General features: G+C 42.1%; 1 protein-coding gene across 1 annotated transcript in view; it reads right to left on the reverse strand.

The window, feature by feature from the left end:
* Positions 1-12,901, reverse strand: part of LOC126088272 (nexilin-like) — a 152,567-nt gene that overhangs the window by 41,897 nt on the left and 97,769 nt on the right. Inside the window, exons 6-7 of the mRNA XM_049906402.1 lie at positions 7,058-7,141; positions 6,373-6,456 (exon numbers count right to left, since the gene is read on the reverse strand). Of these exons, the coding sequence (XP_049762359.1) occupies positions 6,373-6,456; positions 7,058-7,141 (168 nt within the window). The remainder of the gene's footprint in view (positions 1-6,372; positions 6,457-7,057; positions 7,142-12,901) is intronic.

Here is a 12,901-nt window from a genome sequence, read left to right on the forward strand (position 1 = left end):
ATGACTTTGGTTTTATTTCAGATACTTCACTGCACATTCAAATGGCCATAGTAACACTCTTATAGAATTTAAACTTTCGTTTAAGTTTTGTTCAGATTTCATTTTTATTTCGTTTCATTATCCTTCAGTTACAGTAAATCAACCGTTCACAAATTTAACGAACTTTTACATCTTCGGAATATGAGATACCTATGTTCGTCCATCCATTGAACAAATCCGACGTCCAGTACCTTTAAGTTCTATGTCTTCATGTGCTGTGTTATATTAACGTCACCAGTTTCCACTTTTGATGTAACACATCAGAGTCCTACCGATAGATTAGTCTCTTCCCAGGTAAACTTTGCAAACAAGGGGGATCGGTGAAGATTTAATCCTGGCGGACCTGAATATCATTTAGCCCACAAATGTTTCTAGTGGGACTTATTAAATTTTAAGAGTATCGAATGAAGAATAAGCTAAAATGCTTCGGCTTATTTGTTGTGGTGGTATTATACTTAGAAAATACGTTAAAATGGTACATACCTAGCAATCTACTGAACGACATCACAAGAATAAATAAATTTAGGAACTGTGTACCTAACTTTTTCGTAACTATGTGGAAGAGACTTATTGAAATGTACAAGTCATGATGCTGTTCAATGTAAAATACAAGTGTGTGGAGTAAGAGGCGAAGTTTGTTTGTATTCAGCAGTAGAAGGTTTTGCTATCGCATTATTCTGAAAAAAGATATTCCGGCGTGGCTGACCTTAAGCCCAGCATAACCAACAACATTCTGAAAGTTATTTAGACAACTGTGACGAATACAATTCACTTTACTATTCCGTTGTCATACTGCTTAACATCTGTCACATTTTGGAAAGAAAAATTATTTGTTTCACCTTACTTTTTTTCCATATCTAAAAACTGAAGTACCTTATAATTTTACGTTATATCGCCTTATCCTAGTTTTCTGTGTTGTAGGTCGGGAGTTTCCCCGCCATTTCGATTTTTTGTGTATTCCTTCGATTGTTAACAGCTACCATGAACTACTTCTACGTGATTACTCTGCTATTCACTGCCTGGCACGGGGTTCAACGAATCACCTTCAAGCTCTCTACCGTTCCACACTCTACGGCGCGCGGGAAAAACGAGCACTTAAACTTTTTTGTTAAAGCTCTGATTCCTCTTATTTTATCATGATGATCATTTCTCCCTATATAGGGGGGCGCCAACACAATGTTTTCACAATCTAGGGAGAGAACTGGTGATTGAAATTTCATGAGAAGATCTCGTCGCAACGAAAAACGCCTTTGTTTTAATTATTGACATTCCAGTTCATGTATCATGTCTGTGGCACTATCTCCCCTATTTCGAGATAGTACAAAAAGATTTTTCGATGTCATCCGTCAGTCCCACCTGATGAGGATCCCACACCGCACAGCAATACTCCAGAATACGGCGGACAAGCGTGCTGTAAGCAGTATCTTTAGTAAACCTGTTGCTCTTACTAAGTGTCCAGCCAGTGAATCACTGTCATTGGTTTGCTCTACCCACAACATTATTTATGTGATCGTTTCAGTTTAGGTTATTTGTAGTTGTAATCCCTAAGTATTTAGTTGAATTTACAGCCTTCAGATTTGTGAGACTTACCGTGTAATCGAAATTTAGCGGATTTCTTTTAGTACTCATGTGAATAACGTCACTCTTTTCTTTATTCATGGTCAGTTGCAACTTTTCGCACCATACAGATATCTTATCTAAATCATTTTGCAATTCATTTTGGTCATCTGCTGACTTTACAAGTCGGTAAATGACGTTATCATCTGTGAAAAATCTAATTGTGTTTCATCATAGCGATAAGAGGATATTCCGTCCTTTACTACTGAATTTTCGTGTGTTTACCAAACTGTTTCGCCTAATCGTGCTAGCCACTTCAGAGGTCTATAATATACAGTATATTTGTAATCAGTTTTTATCTATACAATAAAGGAAAATCTAAGATGCAACTGACGAAAAATGGTGCAAATATTAACATTTTGCGTTTGCGATATTATTTCACACAAAAGTCCTTAGAGATGTGTAAAAGAAGTTACTTATCATTGTTATCTAACAAAATATCTTTAAATTACCCAAATATTCTTAAACATTTTCATTACTTTATTTTTGGGACATAACAGCTGAGTCATTTTCTTTAGGTTGAAGTTACCTGTACAGCCATGAACATTGCAGAATGCTCCAGTCTGTGACAAAATCCTTACGTCTACGTGATCCAGATGTATAAACTGCACATATATCTCATGTCGTACCCCCATAAATGTTCCAAACGACTCTTCTTTGCTTTTGGTGAAGTAAATAAAAAATGAAACAAAAACGTGCCTTCTGCAACAGCATTTTCCTCTGTGACATTAGTATTGAAAGTAAAATTTAACGTCATAACAAATCAAGGGGATAGGTGCCACAGTATAAGTAGCAGCGTTCATGAACTCTCTCTGAATTCTCAGTCACCCTTAAGGCTGAGCATTATGGACGCACTACTCATTTCTTTTGTTTACTCGTTTGAGGTTACATCCACATGCTAGACAATTGTTATTTTGCCAGTGCAGTTCAATGAATTGCAGCATCAGTTTGATTGCATTAAGTGTGCTTTGATTTATGTGTCCCACTTGCAAAGACACTCGTCACGCTTCTGTTATGACCAGGTGCTGAGTGTGTTTACATACCTACTACTTCATACCCACAGACACTGATCAGGCAGAATGTTATGGCCACCGACCCACTGTCGATATAAACTGGTCCAGGCGATAGCAGCGTCGCATGGCGAGGAATGACTGCTAGTCAGACAAACTCACGGTGCATCTAGTATCGGTGAGCGTGCCGTCCGCGTGTAGAATGGGGGAGGCCGGCGATCTATCTGAGTCTGACCGAGGGCCGATTGTGTTGGCCCGGAGGCTTGGTACGTGCGTTTCGGAAACTGCAGGAATTGTCGCATTACAGATGTCGGAGATCTAAGGTGGGCCGACTGGTAAAACAGGACAGACGACTAACTATGGCAGAACGAAAATTAGAGTTTAATGGTGGACGAAGTGCGATGCAAGTGTGTCTGAACGCAGCGTACCGATGACTCGTGACGAAGTGCCTCCATACCCGAAGGCACATATATGGGTCAGTGTTAACACCATGACCTCGGAAACTACGACTAAATTGGTCTCGTGATCATCTGCACTGGACATTGGCGCAGTCGCAGAGCGTTCTAGGGTCCGATTAATTTCGATACTTTCTTCATCGCGCAGATGAAAGGGCGCGAATCCGTCTCTTGTTGGACCTTGTAGTTCCTTGACCCTTTACTGTAGGATGGCGACAAGCGGGACGCGGCTCCATTACGCTCTGGGGGACATCCATAGGTCCAGTGGAGCTTGTGCATGTACCATGACGACCAAGGAGTGCCGTGCACTGGTTGCAGACCACGGATATCTCTTCACGACGATCGTGTTTCCTTATGGCAGTGGCATTTTTCAACAAGAGAAGGTGCCATATCACAAGGTCAGGAGTGTGATAGAATGATGTGTGTGGAGTGGTTCGAGGAACACAATCCCGAATTCCAGTTGATGTGTTGGCCCTCCCATCTCGACACATCTGAATCCGATCGAAGACATCTGGGCACGTGGCGTCAGAGCTCATCGCACGCCTCCCCTGAATTTACGGGAATTAAGCGACTTGTGTGTGCAGATGTGGTACCACTCCCTTCAGCGACCTACCAACGCCTCACTGCATCCCTGCAACGACACGTCGCCCTCGATATCCGTGTCAGAGGTGGACATACCGGCTATTAGGTAGATGGTCGTAATGTTCTGGCTGATCAGTCTAGTTTTCTACGTACAAGTATAGACAGTAGTTAATGAGTGAACAATGTATGCTGAGGGCGTCAAATGTTGATTACGTTTTAGTTCCTGCGTGTGTAGGGCCATATTACATGTGGCTCACTGAGTTGAACAGTAAATATCGGTATTATAGGGACTACTTTGTTATCCTTAGAGCAGACTTTTGTAGTCACTCTAGTCTTTCAAGTGTTATCATTAGTGTCAATGATTTTCCTGTTAAGCTTCATACGCATATTTTCAAAGAGAAGTCCTATGGATTCCAAATTTTTCCATTCCAGTGTCATTGTCACAACAGCTTTTTTTTACTATTATTTCTTAAATTCATTTTGTAACTCTAATAAAAATAACAAGCAGGGATTATGCACGTATAACTTCCGCTTTCATCGACGGAGTGGTAATGGCAGACAGGACTCGCATTGGAGAGAAAATCGAATGAGCTTTATTCCTAAGGAACCATTATTGCGTTTGCCTTAATCTACTAAGAGAAGCCATCGACCCCTAGACCTTGCTGGTCGAAAGAGAACTTCAACCACCGTCATGCGAGTCCCCTGCATTACCACAACGCCGCCTGTTGCAAACGAAAGAAATAACGAGACGAGTTATATCATTAATCCAAAGATTTATTGGATTGGTAACTGTGGTTTCAGGTGGTATTGGCCGCGATATCGCGGTCGCACATTTTAGCAGCCAGACGGTCTTCTCCAGACGTCGCGTTGGTGGCCACGCGTGAACACATCCAGCGTCTGGCATGGCGGCTCTCAAGAGCTGCGCGGTGTGAAGTACAGACCTCCAAGGTGGGCGCGGAGGACACCGGAGTGATCTGCCGACAAATATAAATTTCCAAATTATAAACGCCGCCCTATTATGGTGAGTTGATACATCTGTAAAGGAAAGTGCTAAATTATCGTAGAACCCCATGCTAATAAATGGTCGTTTCCTGTATCCATAGAAGGAGTGTTTCTATCGCCCAAACTCATGAGCCCTAGAATACTATTTATCGCAAATATGAAAACTACCGACAGAGAATGTTTGCCTATTTACTCCTCCCGAAGTGTGATCTATTGTGGTGAAACGGTCTACAAAATTATTGCATCATGATGGTAGATAGCTGTTACAAGTATCATAATATTTATGAGTTAGTGGATACATCACGCAAACTGATGTATTATCCTCACCTGAACTATATTCATTAAGGAATGGAGAGAATTGTGACTGTTGGCAAATGCATCCATACCAAAATAGTAGAGTTTCTTAAAACAAGTTGTGTAAATGTTCAGTTCAAATTCGTAGAGCTTCATGGATAACTATGTGACAGAAAAATAAACGATCATGCAGCATAAGAAATGGGATTAAAATATCAAGAATAATCGTGGGACGCTGAAGGTGAAACTGTGCTGAAAATATGATAACTGTGTTATGGGCGGGAGGGGACATAGGAGAACGTTTACTGAATGGCTATCCGTCATCTGAAAGTGTAGGCAACGGTATTGTATGTACCATTGATTCTTCAGTTTAAGTATATCCTACCAACACTAGAGCGGAAAGATATGTATGCCGCGAAAGGATTTTGTATCTGATCAGATTTCACAGTTGGTATGAAGAACAGCAGACTATGGGTACCGAGAACGTTTATGGGTCGACCAAAGAATTCTGTAGCCATGGCGGTATATCTAAACTGACAGCATTTCAATTATATTAAAAATCGTAAAACTCTATACTCGAATAATATCTTGAAGATTCCCCTTCTGAAGGGAGCTACCATGTAATCATGAAACGAGAAATACACTTAGAAACCAAAATCTGTTGTCCTTTACACAGATCGAAGTACCACTCACCGTAACAGCACCGCTTTAATTCTCCTCCTGCAGCCGTCTCTGCAGCAACTCCACGAAAAAGGCGTCCAGTGTGAACTGACGCTCCTGTTGGAAAAGATCTTATTACTTTCATGTTGTCTAACATGTGAAGTGATTCAGAATTTGTTCTAGTTTCTGTCATATAAAAGTGTAACGAATTGTAACATTTACCACAAATTAGCATGGTACAGGTATCGAAATTGAGAATATAGTAATTCAATTTATTATCCAACAAAGACAATTCGTTTCACATCTCAGATACTATTAATACTGCCAAACAACTAATATCCCATTATCTTTATTAATTTTCTGTGTACGACAAGTTAATGGTGTGCTTCTGAGATTATTCCGTGTTGTTGTTCCTGCTTTATGGTCAAAATTTCAACAAATGACCGAGCCATCTTCTTCATATCGTGAGACGTTTCCTGACTGATTCGAGTCAAGCAGAGCGTACATTACCGCAAAGTTCGCAGCACATGAAGTTGATGGCTGGGACGTCCGTTGAAGTGCACAAAATGAACACAACAATTCTGCCTAACACCCGGAAGCAGACCAGCAACTAGTACCACCTTCGAGAGTAAGTCATCATGTAGTGAGAAAACGAAAAATTCTCTTTCAAACCAAATGCTACTATTCCCTATACTGTTCGAATTTATACTAACCGGAGCAGGACGGACTTCTTTCTCTTCCTGCAGCCGCTTCTGCAGCACCTCCTCAAAAAAGGCGTCCACAGTGAACTGACGCTCCTGTTGGAAAAGAACTTACTAGTTTTATGTTATCCAACAGGTGCAGTAGTCCAAAATTAATGCTATTTTCTATCATATAAAAGTGTTACCATGTGTTACATTTATCATAAATTTACAAGTGTACAGGTATAGGTACTTAATATCTAGTAACTCAACTTAGTATCCAAGAAACACCAATCGTGTGATGTCTCAGCAACAATTAATACTAACAAATATCTAATATCCGATTATATGTAACATTTTTCTAGGCATGTCTGGTTAATGATGTGATTCTGAGGTTATGCCGTGTTGTTGTTCATGCTTTATGGTCAACATTTCAGCAACTAACCGACCCACCTTCTTCAGATCGTGTGACGTTCAATGACTGGTTTGAGTCCAAGCAGCGAGTACACATTACTGCAAAATTCGCAGCACATGAAGTTGATCGCTGGGACGTCCGTCGAAATAATGTCCACAAAATGAACACAACAATTCGGCCTAACACCCGCAAGCACACCAGTAACTACTATCACATTCAATAGTTATCATGTAGTGAGAAAACGAAAAATTCACTTTGAAAATAAATGCTACTACTCCTTCTACTGTTGTAAATTACACTCACCGAAACAGAAAGGACTTCTTTCTCTTCCTGCAGCCGCTCCTGCAGTATCTCCTCAAAAAACGAGTCCAGGGTGAACTGACGCTCCTGTAAGGAAAAGAACTTGTTAGTTTGAACAGTCGTAGAGCATGTTTGGTAATTCATAGATAGCGCTAGTTCTTTACATATACATGTGTTACAAATTCTTACATTTATTTCGAATTTTTGGCCTAGAGACAGTGATAGTGAGTATTCCCTGACTATCTGTAGTATCAGCTAGAATCTGTTCCTCCGACATTTACTACCATTATCCATTAAACTGGAATGACAGAGGCCTAAAATGTAACTTCTTGAGCCGCGGCCTTTTTATTACGAGCTACTCCTTGTTCTTTCTCTGTAAAGAAAAGTAAGTGGGACTGTAACAAGTTTTGCTAACAGTTCCTGTTTCTCTGTTCTCTGACTACACTGCACATTTCCTTTGGTCAGCCTCATATTACACACGGTCAGCAGGTAACTACCTGGGCAACCAGATGGTCTGCAATGTCGTATACAAACAATCGATTGCGTTGGCAGCATATTAAGTGGAGCTCTGCCCCTAGAATATTTTTCACCATACTTTTATACAACTTGAGAGGGATGTTACCATTCTCAAACCTCTCACATAGTTATTTGTTCACTGTTAACAAATACCGCACCCATTTTCCCGGAATGATAAATGGTTAGAATCAACTGTCCATGTCTGAGGTCAGTGTTAAGTTTAATGGGCATCAATACAGTCGTCAGAATTGTTTAATCAGCATTCAGGTTCGATTATCAACATTATCTTACCTAATGGGACAAGTACGGATATATTGTGATAATAAAACGAATGAGAGGAGCTAGGGCCAGTGGGATCTGGGGAAAAGAGCAAGCAGATAATGTAGCCAAGGAGGCCAGCAGGGAACACAGCGAGACACAGTGTGAGGCTACCCTGCAGGTCAGAGAATATACGACTTTGACATGCTGAAGTCACCCTGGTTCCCATCCGAATAGGACACATTTCTAATGACTTCATACTCATGTTAAACGACCATTAGCTCTGTGACGCATGTGGTATTAGAATTCTTATAGCCCATATTTTACGGCACTTTGATTTACTTGAAGTAGAGACGACTATTGCGAATTTTAAACAGTTTATGTAGCTCAAGTTTTACGGTGAAGACTTTTATGAGCTCCAGTGATTGGACGGAGTTAGGTAGTTAGCTGGTATTTTATATAATCGTCACAATCATCACTCGGGCAGAGATGCCTATCTAAGACGTGTTATTTACAATGACGTGTCACATGGGATGTTTATAGCGAACCAAATATTCATTTACAGTAAATCGTGGCAGTTTGCAATATCTACTGTTCATGTTATGTACAATCAGGTAGCTCTCAGACTTTACTGCTTTGCATATTACGTCACCATTGATGAAACGTGACGTGTCTCACCTGTACAGTACCCCGAACAGCGACCAAGTTCTCCAGTCGCAAAACCTCTTCTTTCTCCCCTCCCAAACACCGGGAGAAAAACTTCTTCATGCGTCGGAACATTGCTGTAACGATAACAAACAGCACGTTAGACATGACCAGACCGTGTCTACGAGTAAGTTTTGCAGCAGTCTCTCACAACTCGATCGCAAGAAAAACCAGGGACCGTGCCGATATGTCTGTAACCGTAGATTTTGTAATAAAAGCAGCTGCTTGTATCAAAAACGACATGTACAGTCGATATAATTGATTGAGCTTATACATTTGTTGCTATTCGAGAATTAGTTATCATAATTCTGTGTTAGTAATTCGTAGTAGATGAATCAAAATAACAAGTTATTCAAAAGCCGAGCAATAGCGTGTCATAAGTTGTACATTTCCTCTGAAGACAATAAATTTGTTTTGATAGCAACTATCTGAAGGCTTCACTACTAGACTGAACTTAATTCACAAGTCATTACAATACTACATTAGTTTCAGATATACACCTTGTTCGGTTATTAGAACATCAGATTTTGTCAGCTATTACGGCATGATGTGCGAAATATCTTCCCCCGGGGCAGGAACAAATATTTGTTTTGTATGTATGTTGGTGGTGGGTTGAAGTTACTAATTAATAAACTACGCTACAATCTAATGGCTTAAATCAAACATCCTTCCATGGTATATGACGAGAATACGATTTTTACGACTATCCATATTGCCGAGTCAGTGTATTCTCTCAAGGATGCACTGTTCCTTCTTTGTGTCAGTCATGAAAAACCCTAAATCTAAACTACACTTCATCGTCATATGAGCTAAACAGTAATATGCACGACGTAATAGCTGTGTTTGTGATTGAAATTTACCCAGCGGTTTCTACATGAAGAAAACACAAAAATAGCTCATAAACAGCTAATAGGTTTAGCATTCGACAGTGCTCCAAGTTATTAATTGCACTTCCTTAAGTGACAGGATAACATAATATTTTTCCTACACTGCCATGTCAACTCAGTATGAGCCTACACAGCTGGTGCCTGTTTACGACTTTTCTTTTTCACCGACGGCAGAAAATAACAGCACGAACTAACGATAAGAAATACCGCCTGTATGTGTAATCGAAAAGGAGAAAGATCGATGACACCATTCTCATTGTGAAACTAAGGTATAAATTTGAGAATATATCATTCCAGCACTTGAACGTTGACAAAATCTCAGTGTGGATATCTGTCTCTACAAGTCAAGCATCATCGGATGTTTCTGAAGTTGCATTACGTATTGTAACAATGTACTGGAATGTAAATCGAAGAGTGTTTTCACATGCAGTCCCATTACTAGTAACATGTTGCGATGCCACATCACACTACAGTTTTCTGGTACATCTCCACTAAATACATAGTCATCTAAAAGCTTATTTGATGTTCTAATTGCAGATGTATACTGAAAATAAGTAGGTTGGGAGTCCACTACACACAGCAGGCGGCTACACGGGTAGCAAGGGTTGTGTGGCGTCGACTGGGCGGTTTTTTTAGGTTAGATGGCACCGGGTAAGTACAGAAAGGGCAACAGCCTCAAAGGGTGAGGGGCAAAGTCAGGACATGCGGGGACCAAGCAGCAATCAGTATTGTAATTGTAAACTGTCTAAACTGTCGAAGCTGCGTTGGTAAATTACTGGAACTTCAAGTGCTGATAGAAAGCACCGAAGCTGGAATCATTATAGGTACGGAAAGCTGGCTGAAGCCAGAGATAAATTCTGCCGAAATTTTTACAAAGGCTCAGACGGTGTATAAAAAGGATATATTGCATGCAACCGGTGGTGGCTTGTTTGTCACTGTTAGTAGTAGTTTATCCTGTAGTGAAGTAGAAGTGGTTAGTTCCTGTGAATTATTATGGGTGGAGGTTACACTCAACAACCGAGCAAGGTTAATAATTGCCTCCTTTTACCGACCTCCCGACTCAGGAGTATTAGTGGCAGAACAACTGAGAGAAAATCTGGAATACATTTCACATAAATTATCTAAGCATGTTATAGTCTTAGGTGGAGATTTCAATTTAATATATATAGACTGGGACACTCAGATGTTTAGGATGGGTGGTAGGTACAGAGCATCAAGTAACATTATACTGAGTGCACTAACCGAAAATTAGCTCGACCAATTAAAAAGAGAACCGACTCTTGGGGATAACATCTTGGCCCTATTGATAACAAACAGACCCGAACTTTTCGACTCTGTTAGCGCAGAACAGGAAACAGGAAATCAGTGATCATAAGACCGTTGCAGCATCCCTGAATGTGGAAGTAAATAGCAATATAAAAAAGGGAGGAAGGTTTATCTCTTTAGCGAGAGTAATAGAAAGCAGATTTCAGACTACCTAACAGATAAAACCAAAATTTCTAACCGGCCGGAGTGGCCGAGCGGTTAAACGCGCTACAGTCTGGAACCGCAAAACCGCTACGGTCGCAGGTTCGAATCCTGCCTCGGGCATGGATGTGTGTGATGTCCTTAGGTTAGTTAGGTCCCCAGGTAAGTGTGATAGGACCCCTACTATTATCTATACACATAAATGATCTGACGGATAGGGTGGGCTGCAATCTGCGGCTATTTGCCGATGACGCTGCGGTGTACTGAAAAGTGTCGTCGTAGAGTAATTGTGGAAAGACACAGGATGGTTTAGACAGTATTTCTGTCTGGTGTAATGAATGGCAGCTTACTCAACATGTAGAAAAACGTGAGTTAATGCACATGAGTAGGAAAATAATCCGATAATGTACGAACACAATGTAGTGGAGCGCTGCCTGACACAGTCATGTCGATTAAATACACTCCTGGAAATTGAAATAAGAACACCGTGAATTCATTGTCCCAGGAAGGGGAAACTTTATTGACGCATTCCTGGGGTCAGATACATCACATGATCACACTGACAGAACTACAGGCACATAGACACAGGCAACAGAGCATGCACAATGTCGGCACTAGTACAGTGTATATCCACCTTTCGCAGCAATGCAGGTTGCTATTCTCCCAAGGAGACGATCGTAGAGATGCTGGATGTAGTCCTGTGGAACGGCTTGCCATGCCATTTCCACCTGGCGCACGGGATACATACGGACGTGCATTGTCCTGTTGGAACAGCAAGTTCCCTTGCCGGTCTAGGAATGGTAGAACGATGGGTTCGATGACGGTTTGGATGTACCGTGCACTATTCAGTGTCCCCTCGACGATCACCAGTGGTGTACGGCCAGTGTAGGAGATCGCTCCCCACACCATGATGCCGGGTGTTGGCCCTGTGTGCCTCGGTCGTATGCAGTCCTGATTGTGGCGCTCACCTGCACGGCGCCAAACACGCATACGACCATCACTGGCACCAAGGCAGAAGCGACTCTCATCGCTGAAGACGACACGTCTCCATTCGTCCCTCCATTCACGCCTGTCGCGACACCACTGGAGGCGGGCTGCACGATGTTGGGGCGTGAGCGGAAGACGGCCTAACGGTGTGCGGGACCGTAGCCCAGCTTCATGGAGACGGTTGCGAATGGTCCTCGCCGATACCCCAGGAGCAACAGTGTCCCTAATTTGCTGGGAAGTGGCGGTGCGGTCCCCTACGGCACTGCATAGGATCCTACGGTCTTGGCGTGCATCCGTGCGTCGCTGCGGTCCGGTCCCAGGTCGACGGGCACGTGCACCTTCCGCCGACCACTGGCGACAACATCGATGTACTGTGGAGACCTCACGCCCCACGTGTTGAGCAATTCGGCGGTACGTCCACCCGGCCTCCCGCATGCCCACTATACGCCCTCGCTCAAAGTCCGTCAACTGCACATACGGTTCACGTCCACGCTGTCGCGGCATGCTACCAGTGTTAAAGACTGCGATGGAGCTCCGTATGCCACGGCAAACTGGCTGACACTGACGGCGGCGGTGCACAAATGCTGCGCAGCTAGCGCCATTCGACGGCCAACACCGCGGTTCCTGGTGTGTCCGCTGTGCCGTGCGTGTGATCATTGCTTGTACAGCCCTCTCGCAGTGTCCGGAGCAAGTATGGTGCGTCTGACACACCGGTGTCAATGTATTCTTTTTTCCATTTCCAGGAGTGTATTTTGAATAAACAGCATATTTTACAAACTTTGTAAATTACAGCAGTAGCTAACACAAACATAGATAGTATTTAATAACAGACCAATAACACGCTCTGCAACGTAAAGTAATGACGTCAAGAGGACGTCATAGGTGAAACCAGAACGGATAGAATCTGAAAGAGCACTTGACATGGTTGTAATTGTGAACCTAGGCTGTTAATTTGAGATTACATGACGAAAGCACATGAACTTAAAAAAAATTAAGTATGGAGGTTTAGCTCTGCAAGTAACCACCT

This window comes from Schistocerca cancellata, chromosome 6 (assembly GCF_023864275.1).
Source record: "Schistocerca cancellata isolate TAMUIC-IGC-003103 chromosome 6, iqSchCanc2.1, whole genome shotgun sequence".
Lineage (NCBI taxonomy): Eukaryota > Metazoa > Arthropoda > Insecta > Orthoptera > Acrididae > Schistocerca > Schistocerca cancellata.